Here is a 17,547-nt window from a genome sequence, read left to right on the forward strand (position 1 = left end):
CCTGTCTATGGCTCACATACATATAATAAGTTTTCTTTATTAGATGGCAGACATAGGTAATTTTACATTGTCAAGTTTTAGATTTTGTTGTATTCCTTTAAAGAGTGTTAAACATTGATCTGGTAGACAGTAAGATTACTTGAAAATCAGCATAATCCTTTTAAAGCTTGTTTTAACACTCTTCTAGTGAAGATATAGAGTAGGCTTTTAGGCTAGGGCTAATTTAGTTCCACTTCTAAGGGGGGGGCCCTTTTAAGTTCTCTACTGAATGCTCTATGTATGCAGTGAGGCCTCTCCATTTGGCTCCTGGATTGAATGACTCTCCTGTGATCTGAATGATTCTCAAACTTGTATGAGCTCTAGAAATTGTTCTTATAGTTTCCCCATGTTTGTTCTTTCCCTAGCAGTTATTCCTAGCCTGGCCTCATAGAATTTTGAGTTATTCATGTGCAGCTTGGTATTTAGGCAATGATTCAGAAAATTCCTATGCAGATAGGAACTCCTCTGTTTAACTTCTTTCTCTCAGTCTGCCTCACATATTCTAGCCACCTCCCTTAGCTTTATTTTATCCTTTCTTTTGCTTTTTTTTTTAATTCCTCTTTCTCGGTTCCTTTTCTAATTTCTTGAGATGGATACTTAGTTCATTAATTTTGAGCTTTTGTTTTCTTCTAATATATGCAAATAAAATTTTAAATTCCTTTTAAGAATGGCTTTAGCTGCATCCCACAGGTTTTGCTATATCATATTTTTATTATCATTCTGTTCAAACTAATTTTAAATTTCCGCTGCAATTTTTTCACTGACTCATGGATTATTGAGAGGTATATCTCTTATAACACCATCTACATAAAGCCTAATACCTACTAAGGAAGTCATATACTATTTTTGCTCAAAAATTTTCAGGCTAGGATGTAGTTAACTTTGGGAAGGTGAGAATAAGCGATTACTGGGGTGAAGGGGTGGCGGTTTGTGGAGTTCTAATAATACTCTACTTGACCTGTGTGGTGGTTTCATGAGTATATTTATTTTGTGGAATTCCATATACTTAGGAAGTTTCACTAAAAGGTCAAAAAATCTTTCTACATGCGATCTTCAATATGGATTTCAAACCATCTTATCCAGTTACAAAACCAAAAAAGATTCATTGAGTTAACTGAAATCGCATTATACATATACTTGCCTTATATTTTTTCATAACTGCATTGCTTTCAAAGTTAGCTGTTTCTTCCATAAATCGGCCCACCAGTAGCATAGCTCGACCATGGATTAACATGTTCTTACTTTCAGTTGGAGTTTTATTTTCAGGAAAACATAATTCAACGCCTTTTTGAAGAACAATTAGTGCCTGGTGAACATCACCCTAAAAGAAAAAAGGCAAAAATAAGCCTTCTAACTTGAACTCTTCTGACATTCATGCATTCATTTACTCATTCATTTTACAATTACAGTCAGCCCTTCATATTCACAGGTTCTACATCATGGATTTAACTAACAGTGGATCAAAAATATTAGGAATAAAAAAGTAATAAAAAACAATACAACAATAAATAATACAAATAAATAATACAGTATAACAACTATTTATATAGCATTTACACTGTAATAGCTGTTATTATAAGTAATCTACAGATGATTTAAGGTATATGGGAGAATGTGTGTAGGCTATATGCGTATACCATACCATTTTATATAAGAGACTTGACCATCCACGGATTTTGGTATCTGGGAGAAGTCCTGGAACCAGTCCCCCCATGGATACAGAGAGAGGATTATAATTAAAGTGTGGGGAACTGAAGATATATATAGATGATTGGGGATAACAATAATGAATAAATCGAAATCTCTGGCTTAAAAAAGTTCATAAACATGTGAGGAAATAGACTACATAAAATAACAACATATTGTGCTAAGTGCTATAACAGAGGAATATACATGGGTATTACAGAGAATAGAGAGGGGACTTCCCTAAATCTACCTGAAGATATAGGAAAATGGAAGAAAGCAGCAGTCAGGAAAGGCTGCCAATGGGGAAAATCAGAATTAGGTCTTAAAGAATGAATAGAAATCTTCCTGGCAGAGAATTTAGTGAAAGACATTCTAAGCAGAGGGACTAATAATTTTAATTGTGAAAAAAGCAAGTAGTCTGATTTTAGTTGAAGCCTAAAGGGTTTGTGAGATAGTGATAAATAAAGCTGAAGAGGTGGGCCCAGACTCGATCAGAAAGGGATCTGTGTATTTCTTAGAGTTCAGACTTAATCCTAAAGGTATGAAGAATATGTTGAAGGATTTAATCTTTTTGAAGGAACAACATAACTCGATATGCATTTTAGAAAGATCTAAAACAAAGTCTTTCTAAATGAAAGATGGCAATAATGTACACAATAATGTACACAAATGGTCAGATCCTAAGAAAGGCTGTTAATATTGTTAGAGGACATAAATAATAAGGGCATGAATTAAAGCAGTGTAAATAAATAAGAGGCAAAGGATTCAAGACATTATTTCTAAGGTTAAAGAACCATGATTGGCCAGGTGAGGTGGCTCAGACCTATAATCCTAGCACTCTGGGAGGCCGGAGTGGGAGGGTCACTTGAGGTCAGCAGTTTGAGACCAGCCTGAGCAAGAGCCAGACACCATCTCTATCAAAAATAGAAAAAATTAGCTGAGCATGGTGACGCGTGCCTGTAGTCCCAGCTAACTCGGGAGGCTGAGGCAGGAGGATTGCTTGAGCCCAGGAGTTTGAGGTTGTAGTGAGATTGATCATGCCACTGCACTGTAGCCAGGGTGACAGATCAAGACTTTCTCAAAAAATAAAAATAAAAATAAAAAAGCGAACCATGATTCATTCTCCAACTGGATGAGAAAAGTGAAGGTAAGAAACGAGTTTAAGATGATGCCCAGATCTCTGTTTTAGATGGGAAGGAGGAATAGAGTCTTGTTCAGAAAAATAGGGAACATGGGAGGATAAACAGATATTGAGTATTAGGTGATGAATTGCATTTTAAACATATTGAGTTTAAGGTATTACAATACATAGACTAGAGCTAGCTCATAAAATGACCAGGTACTGATTAGTATAAGCAGAATTATTGCTTTCCCTTCTCATCTAGGAAACATCTCCTTTCCTTTCCTATTTCAGCCACCATAAAGTTGGTATAACCACATATGGCACCAACCATAGTTGCTAAGTGTCAATTTCAGAACATGCTATGTCTACTAATTCTAGACTAATGACAAGCATGAGGAGATATGTAAGTAATAATCGTTTAAGCCATTTAAAGCTAGGGCATAAACTTTGCAAGTAGTTCAGATATTTAAAAAGCCCCCTTCTTATTGCTATTTCTTAAATCTGGCGATTGCTAGGAACTTCTGTTCTGATGCTAAGCCCTTCCTGACAGGCTAGATTAGAAGCGAAGCTTGACAGTAATCATGGCAAGTCCACATAGATCTAATTATCTGCCAGAAATGTAAGTAAGGAACAGAATGATGTTTATTTAACAAATATTTATTGAGTGCCTATTACATATACCCTGTATACATACAGAAAGTGAAAATAAGAGAAGAGTCAGTCACTTTTCTTAAGAAAAATATAAGATAGATGAAAATTGAAAGAATGTACAGTCAGTCTTGAAATGGGAAGATATTTGGGGACTTCAGGATAGAAGGAACAGTTAGTTTCTTCCACACTATGGTAGATAAATAATGAAGAAGTCACAGAAAAAGGTTCTGAATTTGGATTAGGGATCTTCTCTCACTAGGGTCTTTCCAGAAAGTACATAATTCCCAACAGAATTAACTGATGACATTCCATTGACCATTACCTTGGACCACAGCCACTTTGCCCTTTCCACATACAATTCAGCGAGTCGTGATTCCCCTGCATTAAGGAGGGCATTGTAGGCTGTCTGGTGGTGACCAGCCTTTCTAGCTACTCTGGCACTTTGTAGCCAGCATTCTCCAACCATTTCATTGTAATCCGGTCTAAAGGAAAGTGACAAAACAGGGAGAGAAAGAGAGCATTTGTTAAGTGTATTCAATGACTTAACTAAAATATCTCTTCCCAACATGGAACTTTATCAATATACTATTTCAAAGGAATCAATGATTAATTTGTTGAAAAACCCCTGATTTTAATTTTCCTATAGTGCTCACTTTTACCTAGTATAAGTCTATGAAGACCTCATTCTTGACATTTATTAGAAACTCCTCCACATGGTGTTTTTTTTTTTTTTGAGACAGCCTTGCTCTGTCGCCCATGTTGGAGTGTGGCAGCACTAACGTAGATCGTTGCAAATTCAACCTCCTGGGCTTAAGCAATCCTCCTGCCACAGCTCCCTGAGCAAATGGGACTATACACATGAGCCACTATGTCCAGCTAATTTTCAAATTATTTTTTGTAGAGACAGGGTCTCACTATGTTGCCCAGGCTGATCTCAAAACACCTACTCTCAAGAAATCCTCCCACCTTGGCTTTCCAAAGTGCTGGGATTACAGTCATGAGCCACCATGTCTGGTCTCCCCATGTATGTTTTTAACATTTTTAAAAAATAATAAAGATAAATGGCATATAAAAGTGATTCTTAAACTCTAGTTTCCTTTCAAATATATAGTATAGCCTTGACAACTGAAAGCAGAAAAAATAGAGATCAGACAGAAAATTAGGAAATACAAATACTCTCAAATTGTATCCAAATATAATACCATATTCAAGATAACTGACATTAAAAAAAAAAAGTGGTATGAAAACCTTTTGTTGAGGCTTAATAATGCCCTCCGGAGAGCCAGGATGGGCTCCTTGGCTCTATAGGAACTCTGGGTCATTTCTAGTCGAGCTACCCAGTTTAGAGAATCTTCTTGAGAACTGTCACCTGGAGATTGGTGAAAAAGTGGTTTTATGCTATGCTCCAACTCACACAACATGTGCAATCTGAAAATAGATAGAACCTATGTTAAAATGTTATTGCATTCAGCCTTATTAATCTCATATATAAAGCATGTACTTTAAATTAGCCATGAAGAATCTAAAATGTGTAGTTTTCTTTGGTAGAACTTTAATACATATTCTTGGAATACAAACAGTAATATTTATATCTTTTCAAATTGGACATAAACATCAAAGTATGCTAGTTTAAATATTTAATGCTTTGCTGTGATCCTCAAATTCCTATGAACTAAATTGGAGAAGGGTATGTAAAAACAAATTCAAATGTATCAAGATCAAACTTTACTACTACCTACATCAAATAAAAAGAAAATATGGATCCATTCATTATGAACCAACAGGAAGTATTTGCATATATTTTCTGTGCTACTGTAAGAAGGCCTAGCATAGTAGATGTCAATAGAAAATTAGGAAATTAATGCAGTTTTAATTTTTTTTCTAACAGTGATAGAACCTGTGATACAGTCACACTAGTTTTTTCTCCCTTTGTAGAACAGTCACTGTCTATGACTTATTGTTTAAGGCAAAAGGCTATAGCTGAACAGTTACAGAACAGAATTAAACTTAGTGGTTCAATTTCTGGTTTCATTAAGATGTTACCAAAGGGGCTAATACTAAATACAGTGAATTCTTCTAACTTAAAAAAAAATTGCTTATTTATCTTTTAAATTTATTATAGTTCAATTATAATACTTATTTTACCATTTTTCCTGAGGTGGAATTAATAGACGTAAAATGTTTTCCATCATTTTCTTCCTCACCTCTAAAAGTTAATATTCTTTTCTGATAATGTAATACCTATATTTTGAGGGAAAATGTCAAGTACATTTTTCAATAAGAAGGAAAGGGAACCAACAAGTACCAAGCACCAATGTGCCAGGTACAGTAGATGTCTACATTATATTTAGTTTAGTTATATAGAAAGTAAACTAAGAAGGCAAATATAAGATTTGTTTGTTATGTTTTTATTGTGTTATGTTTTATTGTTTTATGTTTGTTATGTTTTATATGTTATTTTTTTATTGGTCTCATAATTGCCTTTCCAATTAAAAGGATGCAAGTTAGAGTATTTTTCTTAAGACTATGAGATGATTATGAGGTAAAAAGAATGAAAGAGCCATTCTGTGTAGCTATGCATGATACCAAACATACTATCAATTATTTACTCATCAAAAAATTCTAATCCTGTCAAGTGACATTTATAGTCCAGGAACATAAAAATGGAAACTTCAGAATACCTTACAATATATTCATATCCTCGTTGGTAAGAGCCTCTTTCAAAGCTAGCAGCTGAAAGAGGTACAATTTGTTCTGCTCTCACTACTTTCAATGTGTCATAAAAAGCTGTGATATCTCTTTTTTTGGCTGATAATAATAGCTGGCCCAGTCTGACACTCCATGTTGTAGATTTCCCATCTGAAAAACAAATGAAGAATCAAGAAATGTCATAGTAGCTAGGTCCAAGAGCCAGCTTTATTTCATTTGATAAAATGGTCAGCAGAAATACTGAATAGATGGTTTCATTCTACTGTGAACAACTAAACACGGCAATCACAAAACAGGCTAAGAGGTTAATTATGAATGTTGCTAAGCTATTTACATCCAAATATTTATGGCATATTGAAACTGCTTATATTTTAAGAAGTAATTTTACCTGTTGCCAAATAGTTTTCCACCAAATCCCACTGTGACAATTTCCAAGCTGCTTCTACTCTGTATGTATTTAATTCATCCGTCCATTCAGACCTATTAAAAGAAACCCATATCAACTAAATTTTAATTTATTTATAAGTGGCGTTTAGAGAGTTTTTCATTCATTTACTCTATTTATTTATTGCTCTACTTATTATATTTATATTGTATTTGTACTTAGACACAAAATAATTATCTCTACCCAGAAACCACCTGGAAATTTTTAATCTTTCCATTCCTCAAAAGTGTTTTCTCACTAATTACAGCTGATAGAGCCACTAAAAAATCTTCAACAAACTGTGCAGTATATTAGAGCAGAGTTAATTCCTGGATAATAACAAAGCCCACTCTAAAATCAGCTGCATGCTTAACTTGAACGAAGAGCAAGGAAGAAAAATAACCAATCACATAAATTCAGAGGTAAACGATTCTACTAACTTAGGATTTTGAATTAAACTTAAGACAAAAATATAGGGGCTAGTGGTATGGGTCAGGAACAGTTGAGGAGTGCATAGGACCCTCAATGCTAAGGGCATAAGAAAGTTATAAATGATGTGTCAATGGCTTAAGAAAGTATATAAAACTAGCTACCTAAAATATATACCTATTCTTAAACTATTTTCAGTTAAAGTTTGAGTTTGTAAAACCAGCATGACATAGGCTAATTATTTTTTCTAAGCATTCTGCTTAGGTGACACTAGGATGACCAGTGATATTTGGGATCATGACTACATAGAAGCAGCTATTAATAGATTTTCGTTATGTTACTTCTTTACTAACCACACTGTTTCAATATCTGCTATATGCTAGATCCTGGGCTAGGTACAGTTTTTCATTTAATAATATGATAACACTGCATACAGCACATATATACCCACATTATAAATAAGGTAACAAATTCAGAAAGACTAAGACTAATATCCTCTAAAGCACTCCTTGCTCTTTCTGCAGTAAAAATATATAAAGTAGGCCAGGCATGGTGGCTCATGCCTGTAATACCAGCACTTCAGGAGGCCGAGGCAGGAGGATCACTTGAGGAGTTCAAGACCAGCCTGGGCAACATAGGGAGACCCCTATCTCTACAAAAAAATTAAAAAATTAGCTGGTGTGGTGTGTAGTGTCTGTAGTCCTAGCCACTTGGGAGGCTAAGGCAGGAGGATCACTTGAGCCTAGAAGTTCAAGGTTGCAGTGAGCTATGATTAGGCTACTGTACTCCAGCCTGGGCAAGACCCTGTCTCTAAAAGAAAAAAAAATACACAAAGAAAATATAACAAATGACCTAATCAATTTTTATTTCTTAAAAAGTCTAAAAATAGCAGCATAAATATTGGAGTAGTATGTTCCAATTTCTAAATATGTACACCATGAAAAACAACGTAAGGCTAAAAGAAATACAACAGAAATCTAATTTTCAAAAGTACAGCTCTGAAACTTTACAAGCTTATCCTCAGATACTAAAATATCAAAATTTCAGAATAAAAATCTGAGTAGAATTAGCAGTATTTGCTATCCAGAGAGGATATGTCATACCAAGCGTTATACTAAAAAGTACCAAATGGCCATGAGAATCAGGCTATGAGAATTTACCCACATAAATGAGCACATTAAAAAGAATAGTGTATAGGGCAAGCACAGTCAATATTTTTTGAAAGATATTTATTTAAATGCAAATAGAGATTTTCCCTGTGGAGACAAAAGTGACTCCATCTTGGATGCTAATCTGCCATGTTGACTTCTGATTAACCCCAGTACCAGGAATGCCTCCTGATTCCTACTTTATTTACTGTCCCTAGTGTAAGAATATGAGCTCACTATAAATCCTGCCTTTAGATCAAAGCAATCTTGAGGTTACCACACAAATTACAGCCTATGATGCATACAGCATTCTTGTCTGTTCTGGAAGGTCGCCTTTAATTGTCTCCATAGAGCACATACCCCTTAAGTTGTCTCTATAAAGTATATACTCCTTTTCCCTATGGTATATAAGCCCTGGGTCTGGGGAGTAATAGTGCAGACATCTGTCTTCCTGCTGTTCCCCAATAAACTACCCTTTACTGGCAAACTGGATTTATCTGCCTCATTCTTTCATTTCTCAGCTCCTTTGACATTTGGGGGCTACTTTGCACATACGGCTCTTTCACAAAACACTCCCCAAGAAAAGCATGTCCCCTCAATGATCATTTGCTTCACTGTGACACAGCATCCCTTCATTGAACATGGACATGTGTCTTCTCACAACCCAAAGCTCAGGAGGCTCTATGTAACCCAGACCCAAAGAAAAGACAAGAGGAGTCTAACTGTGCTATGTCATAAGGAAACTTGACACCGCAACTTGAGCCATGACAAACTTTCCCAAATTCCTGTAATCCACTTACTCATAAGATCTCAACTAGTCTGGAGAAACACACCTAATTGTTTTCCCCCATCACTTAAGAAGGAAAGTAGAGAAACACATCTATAATATATAATAATTCTCTACTTCAGTGAAGTTTCCCTGTCATTTCAATAAATTCCAGTACTGTGATACCATCTCACCAGCAGTGAACGTCTCTGCTCTCAGACATTGTAGAATAGTAGTCTTTACAAATCACAGTTTTGGAACTTACAGAAACTATTTAGAAAAGGTTGGCTTCAGAGTGGTCTACCTAAAAACAGTGGCCTGTGTGTTCTTTGGTGAACTGAGATCCCATTCCCTTTTGACCAGATCTTACTGCCCAGAACAGTCATTTGGGGTCTGGTGAATATTTTAAGGAATAAGGCTTTCAGCCCTCACAGCAAAGCAGTTTCAAGAACAGAGCCAATCTCTACAGTTAATCTCCAAACTGGAAGAACTATTCAGCCTTAACCTTTGCCACATATACATACTATTTTTTGTATAATTTGGTTTGCTATAATAAACCCATTTTCTTTAGAAAATACTGCTTTCATATTTATCTATCCTTTAGGGTAAAATCAACCCACACAGCCTACAGTGGTATAACATAAATGAGTCACAAAATTCCATCCCCCACCTCTAGCACAGACAATAACTGGTGCTGACACTGTAAGCAGAGCATAGATGCCTTTTGAAGCCCAAGAAATACCCATATGAGCTGCACCAATAACAGGTGGGCTCTGAAAGCTTCCTGCTTCAAAGCAAATTTAATTCAAGGATGACTCTTCGGACAGAAGATAACCTATTAAGTGGTAGATGGACTTATGAAAAAGTCAAAAACCATTCTTTTGGTGCTTATCTCCAACACCATGAAAACATATAAAAAAATTTCATTACTTTAGTATACATTAAGTCGCCCAATTCACTAGTTAAAAATTCTCCATTCAGATAAAATAATGAAAGAAAATCAGTTTTACATACAGTATTACCTGTTAGCATGTACTCCATTCACTTGAGTGATTACAGTAGACAGCTGACCAAGACCTAACATGGACTTCACTACACCATGATAATGAATGATCTAGAAATTTAAAAATATTTAAAATATTAATTATTATTTCAAATATACCTTGGGAACCAAAAACAGTTTCACTGATATTCTTTAAAAAATACTATTTACCTAATTGTGCTTACCTTTCTTAATTTAAATTGCATTGCTTGGCTACACGGCAGGGCTCTCTATCAATGTCCTAACACATTTAAAGTAACAGAAATAAATGCAGACAACCTAAAAAATTTCAGATTGAATTTATTATACTTTTCCAAATTTGGTCTACTTTTTGGTTCAGATCAAATATAAAAGTAATGAGTATAAAAGTATCTAATATCTTTAATATTTTTTAAAGATTATCATATTTCTCACATAAACATTAAAACCGAAAGGTTCTAATGTTATTAATATAGAGTTTGGGCTTTAGTAACTAAAAAGTTAAATAGGATTATGCACTTTATGCAATATTCTTTTTTTTTTTTTCAGAGACAGGGTCTCGCTCTTTTGCCCAGGCTGGAGTGCTGTGGTGCAACCACAGCTCGTTGAAGCCTTGAACTCCTGGGCTCAAGTGATCCTCCCACCTCAGCCTCCAGAATAGCTATGACTACAGGCAGGCTCCATCATGCCTGGATATTTTTTTATTTTTTGTAGAGACGGGTCTTGCTAGGTTGCTCAGGCTGATCTCGAACTCCTGACTTCAAGTGATCCTCCTACCTCAGCCTCCCAAGGTATGGGTCAATGTGCCTGGCCCAATATTCTTTAAAATTGAAAACAAGATTATGAAAAATAAAGGACTTATACATTGATCTTCTGAAAAACTAAACGTGTCAAATATGACAAAAAGAAATACCCCATGATTAGGGAGAATCAAAGGCAAGATTATAAATCAATGATTCAAAACCCCTTACTTGCCTAATAGACAACTTACCTCCACTGTAGCTCAGTGACTCTAAGGGATCGTTTCAGAGAGTTGCATGTGGGTGAGTGGAGGAGGGGGTGTGAAATAAGAAAAAGTTTCTTAGGCTTTAGGGAATCACTATTACTAAAAATTGATGCATGACTTATACTTTAGATAGTAAACCAAAATTATATAAATTTTAGAGTTATTAAATGCACATTTTAATATAAATATACTCCATAATAAATCTCATTCATTTGGGGGATATCTAAAATCATAGACATTTGGTATTGGAATGGATTTTTGAGATTATTTAGCGCCAGTGTCTACTTTTATCTGTTAGGAAACTCAAATTCAAAGAAGGGTAAATATTTTTCAGACACACTGTGACACTGGTAAAGACAGTATCGAAACTAGATTCCCAAAGCTCCTATTCAGGGCTCTTTTCATTATGTTGCCTCTCAATTATTATCTTACCTGGTCTGGTTCTAGCTGAATGGCTCTGTCATAACAGGCAGTGGCATCCCTCAGCAAGCCAATGCTTTCATGTTCAAGGATCTGTTCTTTTAGAGATGGTTCTGCTTTTCGAATCGCACTTACTCCAGCTACTCCATCTGGTTCATGCATAGCAGCATACAGTTTCTTTGTTCAATGATTAAAAAATAATCAAATGAGGGGAAAACCACAACTGGAAATAAAACTATCCAACCACCAGTTCATATAAAAAGAGCATATGAGAAATTTTGCCTCGAAGTAACAATAAGTATTTGTTTCAAGACAGAGATATGTAAAATTATAGACTTATTTCCAGGCATTCTATTACCTCAACATTCTTATTCTACTTGTACACAAATCTACATCAGTAACTGTCATTGATCATGAAGGTTATGAAGAACCTCACAGTTCTGAAACTCTCTTTGAATCCAATTGATAATGGATTCTGTTGCATACTGTTTATAAGTGTCTTATTGCATTTAAAAGTTTTTAAAAACTTAAATAAATGTTCTAATATATTAGTATTAAGATGGCTTCAAGAAACCAAGACATCAATGTGAGCTCAAAGGAGATATTCAAGTTAAAGATAAACATTTAGGAAGCAATTAGCACAAAGATGGTCTTTAAAGATAGGGCAAAGGATGAGATGATCTAGGAAATGAACAGACAGAGAAAAGAAAGCAGAGAGAATGGAGACTAGAGCCTCTACATTTATTGACAAGGCAGTGCTAGCAAATGAAAGAGGGAGAAATAAGAGAAGTTGGAAGAAACCTGGAGAATAAAATATCCCAGAAACTGTGAGAGAAAAGCAAATATCTTAATTAGAAAGGAATGGTCAAATGATGCTGTGTAGTTAACAAAATGAGGATTGGGAAACAGTTATTGGATTTGACAACATGAAGGCCACTGATTTTCTTAGCAAGAATACATACAGTCAAGAGAAAAGAAAGAGAAAGAGAAGTCTTATTAGAATGGGCAAAGAGTGAATGAGAAACAATGAAATGAATACAGTATAGAGATGACAGACATCAAAAACTGGCTGTGAAACAGAGAGATGGGAAGTATCTGAAGGAGAATTTAAGATCAAGGGAATTATAAAAAATTAAGATAGGAGATACCAGTGCATATCTATATGCTCTATATACCCTGGTTCAGGAAGAAAAATTAATGATACTAAAGAAAGAAGGAATATTTGAAGGAGTTAAATCCTTGAAAGTAAGAACACAAGTAGAAAGACTGAATTTTGACAGAAAGGGAGACTTTCTTAGGAATAACAGAATGGAAGAAAAGAATATGGTGCAGATGCTATCCATTTGCAAATTTGGTAGACATCTGGCTTCTATTTTCCTAATGAATGATGAAGTAAGATCCTCAGTTGAGAATGAGGTAGAAGCAGGGAAGTGTAGAAAAGGTAAGAGATGGTCTTCCTGACAAGTGGGAAGGTAGGCTTACTAGAGAAACACAGCAGAACTGATGGCAGTATTGGAGTCCTGCAGTGTTAAAGATACCTGAGATCATGAACTTAAACTAAAATCAGTCATAAAAACCCATTGTGAAATTTTTCTCCAGCAGCGTTCAGCTGCTTACATGGCTGGCATTTTACAAAGTGAGAATACAATGGGAGAAAGTCAAGGGAGTTGAATATTCTGCTAAGGGAAAGATTTTAACAATGAACCACAGACTCAAAGCTAGATAAGGAGAAAGACAAAGACAGGAAAGGGCTAATATTCATCCTAAGACTACAAGCTACTAATTTTCCAGTTCTTTTACCACACTTTGCTTTTTGATCTGAAAAGCCCACCAATCTTCATCTCTTATTTAATCTCATTGTATTAGCCCCATCTGCCCTTTCTTTTCTTCCCTACAAAGTCAAAACATCACCTAAACGATTATTTCACCAGCATTATCATGCCTAATACCTGATATAACCAGTGCATCCCCTCACTTACCCACCTCCAAATTCAGGCCCACATTTCTCACAAAGAGAATAGTAATTCCCAGAATTATAGCCTTTTCAAACTCTTCCTCCACAACTGTCACAGGCATTTAGCTAAAATGCCATTATGACCGTGACACTTTCTCACTTCACATCCTCTAAGAAGCTGAGCAACTTAAAAGGTCCTCTGTCATTTGTGATCTTTCCTCTGTCCAAATCTCTCTTTCCTTTGTCATTCCAAAACTCTTTAGCATATACCTTGTTCTTTCCCAACTCCACAGGGATGCCTCCGCTTAGAATGTCTTGCCTCCCTATCACTCATTCTTTAAGATATCATCTCAGAAACCACTCCTGACCTCTGGTTCACCCACTCCCATCTCCCACTGACCTCATATAGAGGATGAGTTAAGTGTCCTTCCTCAGGGCACATCTACATCACTGCCACTATACTTAAGATATTATACCAAATTAATGTTTACCTCTTGCCACTAATCTATAAGGTTCTAAAGTACTTACAAATACCCAGTACCTAGCATAGCATCTTAAACATTCAATAAAATGCTCAATAAAATGAACATAATCACAAAAGGCTGACAATATTAATTTTCATTATTAAATTCACTATATTAATTTCAAACCTGTAAAAATCCAAGATGTTCTTGAATATTTTGCTTCTTTTCTGTAATAAATGATTCAAAGTGCATTACAGCTCGTGTGTATGCTCTGGAGCGAAAGGAAGCTACTGCCAGAGTATCCTGAGGTATGAGGTCTAGAAAACGAGTTACACTTTGATAGTCTTCATAATCCACAGTAGATACTAGATTATAAAAAAAAATTGAGTAATTAAAGAATTATAAGGTGAAATTTTAAAATTTTAAGTATTTAAGTTCAATTTACTTCACTAAATAAATTCATCTAAATGTATTAGGATATCATATTTAGGATGTAACTAACAACAATCATTGCTCAGAGGGTCTTGCTTCAACTCTACCATTATTACTTACTTTCCTTTGGACAGTCATGGAATTTATTGAGCTTCTGTTTCTTTATCTATAAAAGGGAAATATTAGTACCTGTCTTGTCTTCCTTCCAGTGTTGTGAGGATTAAATGTTGAAAAGATATTAAGATGATACAAAAGATACAAGATGAGTTTTTATTGATGATATTGCTGATATAATGTAGCTATTTAGTACAGAAATAGTAGAACTATGGAAATAGCCTTTTTTATTTTAAAGTTTAGAATTCTTTGTTATCAACCTATTTTTTCTTGTGTTGCTATACAACACACGTAGCGAGGTTTTCAATTTATGTCTTACAATGGAAATGGAAGTGCCTTCAAAGTAAAAACACAAGTACTTCAGATAATTTCTCAAGAGTCTACAAATAGATATACATTGAAAACTTCTAAATGAGGATAGTTTAGTTTATGAATCTTATTTAAAACTTTTATATTTTAATAACGATTCATAAAAGCATATAGAAAACAAGATAGAAATAAATTTCTTCAGAATTTAAATAATCAAGATAGTATATTTAAAGGGCTTTATATTTAAAATAAGTTCCTTATTTCCATCAAAATTTGTAGATAATTTCAAATTATGAGAAATGTTAAAGTTATTATACTTTTGAACTATTATAAATGTCATTCTTAAAAGCTAGAAATTTAATTGCAGTGTTAGTGAAAATGGTGATAACAGAGTTAGTGTTTAGTTTTACACTACCATTTTCACATGCAGAAATAGGAACAAACATTTAATTGTTAAATTAATGGAATATATGTTATTAGCCATATTCCGGAGGAAAAAATTCTCCTAAATAGGTAATTATTTGCAAGTCCAGAAAATTTTAGAAAAATAAACTATTGTGCTTAACAACAGAAATGTATGTGCCTTCACAGGTATATGGACAACAAGAGGGAGATGCTCACAAATTGAGAACTGTGTAAGTGAAAGGTTCTTTAAGGATTGTTTAGACAGTCAATTTTTTCAATTAGTCTCAAAGCCTAGGGGGAAAAATGTGATGTCCATGAGAATGGCTGAAGTATAAAGAAACAAGGATATTATAATCCTTCTTACTGTAAGAATGAAAAAAAAAAAGGTTCAAAGACAGTAAGAGTACCCATTAGTATGTGATGAATATAATTCTTCTCACCAAATGCTTGTATCATAGGAACAAATTAGCAGGTGTCATTGCTAACTCTAATAAGATTCTTCTTTTAGTCATATTAGTGGAAGCTGTAATAGCACATATAAAAATAGCACAATAGTAGGTATAGCAGGGTGTACTGTAGTAACATATAGTAAGCATGTCTGGAGAGCCTGCTAGATATCAAACACTACCAGAGACGGGAAAAAAAAATAGCTTCTCCATGGACCATGAAATAAATGAAATTAAAATCTCTTTAGAAATTTAAAAGTTAAATGTGAAAAAGATTGCAAAGAATATTTCACAAGTGAAAAAGGACAACAAACATTTAGACACCACACACACACTCACACCCCCCCCCCCCACGCACAATATACTGAGAGGACATGGAGTAAATGAGTTAACAGGGAAGGGTAGGTTAATAACAATATTAACAACATCTCACTTACTTCACACTTCATAATTTATATATGCTTGATCTCATTTAATATAACAATTTCTAACGGAGATAATTTTAACCCCATTTTATACAAAGAAAAGTTAGATATGTGTCCTGCCCAAGTTGAGAGTGAGAAGAGAGAGGTCTTATGACTATACATTTCACCGCAGTGAATAGTGTGAAAAGCCCACATTGTTACTCATTTAAAAAAACTTAAACAGTTATTTTTAAAGTTAATGCTTAAATTATAGAATTCATACAAAAAGGAGCTAATTGGTAAATAGTAAAAAGAAGAAAATAAACAGAAGTTATAACTTACCCATTGAGTCTACCTTATCTCTGTTTGATTTGCTCTGTGGAAATTTCTCAGCTTTCAGTGCCTGAAATTTGTGCCTTGCCCATTGTGTGAGATGGTCAAGCATGGAGAACACAGTCTGTGTACTGAGTTGACACAGATCAGATGCACTGTCTTGGGTACTTATGGTATGCTGATCATCGTGCTTTAGAACTGCCATAATTTCTGCATAAACCTAAGAGAACTCATTTTATAGGTAATAATATGTCTGTATAACCATTTTACTACTATATGACATATAAGACTAACCATTCTAAGGCAATAATTTTCAAAAGAAAAGGAAACATGATTGGTTGATAATAAATTAGCTTTTTGATCTATAATTAAACCCAATTAAATGTTACTCTAAAAAGAAAATCTGCTGAAGAGTCACTAAAGAAAATATAAAAATAATTTTTTTAAAATTCTACATTATTCAAGAATAATAACTAGTCATAAAAAAATCTTAAGAGTAATATCTTACAGTATCTGCAAAAAATTGAACAACTAAATGTAAAAACAGAAGGATTAAAAGAAAAAATATAGGAAAATATGTTTATGACACTGGATAAGAGAAGGGATCACATAAAAGGCTTAAAATTCATAATTATCAAAAGGTTCATATATTTGGCATTTGCATTTAAAATTTCTGCATGGCAAAAGGCACAAAGGTTAAAAATAAACCACCAAGAAAAATTTTTGCAAAATATGGCTGGCAACAAATAGATAGCCAGAATATACCAATTGATTAAAAGGATACACACACCAAATGGGCAAAGGATATAAACAGACATTCCACATAAAAGTAACTCAAGGCTGGACACAGTGGCTCACACCTGTAATCCTAGCACTCTGGAGGGCTGAGGCAGGAGGATAGCTTGAGGTCAGGAGTTTGAGACCAGCCTGAGCAAGAGCGAGACCCTTCTCTACCAAAAATAGAAAAAATTAGCCAGGCATGGTGGTGCATGGCTGTAGTTCCAGTTACTCAGGAGGCTGAGGCAGGAGGATTGCTTGAGCCCAGGAGTTTGAGGTTGCAGTGAGCTATGATCATGCCACTGCACTCTACCCGGGCTGACAGAGCAAGACTCTGTCTCTAAAAAAATTTTTAAAAAAGTAACCCAAATGGCCAATGAACATAACCTTACTATTATAGTAATAATGAAAATGTAAATTAAATAGAAAATGTCCTTTATTTAACCTATTATATTGCATAAAATGTAAACGCTTAAAAATATCAAGT

General features: G+C 34.6%; 1 protein-coding gene across 1 annotated transcript in view; it reads right to left on the reverse strand.

Annotated features, from left to right (window-relative positions):
* ATR (ATR serine/threonine kinase) overlaps nt 1–17,547 on the reverse strand; it is a 115,129-nt gene that overhangs the window by 34,523 nt on the left and 63,059 nt on the right. The window contains exons 27-35 of the mRNA XM_045539389.1: nt 16,293–16,503; nt 14,027–14,205; nt 11,435–11,599; nt 9,998–10,089; nt 6,597–6,688; nt 6,181–6,358; nt 4,748–4,927; nt 3,822–3,981; nt 1,181–1,360 (exon numbers count right to left, since the gene is read on the reverse strand). Coding sequence (XP_045395345.1) covers nt 1,181–1,360; nt 3,822–3,981; nt 4,748–4,927; nt 6,181–6,358; nt 6,597–6,688; nt 9,998–10,089; nt 11,435–11,599; nt 14,027–14,205; nt 16,293–16,503 — 1,437 coding nt within the window. The remainder of the gene's footprint in view (nt 1–1,180; nt 1,361–3,821; nt 3,982–4,747; nt 4,928–6,180; nt 6,359–6,596; nt 6,689–9,997; nt 10,090–11,434; nt 11,600–14,026; nt 14,206–16,292; nt 16,504–17,547) is intronic.

Source organism: Lemur catta, chromosome 1 (assembly GCF_020740605.2).
Source record: "Lemur catta isolate mLemCat1 chromosome 1, mLemCat1.pri, whole genome shotgun sequence".
Taxonomy (NCBI): domain Eukaryota; kingdom Metazoa; phylum Chordata; class Mammalia; order Primates; family Lemuridae; genus Lemur; species Lemur catta.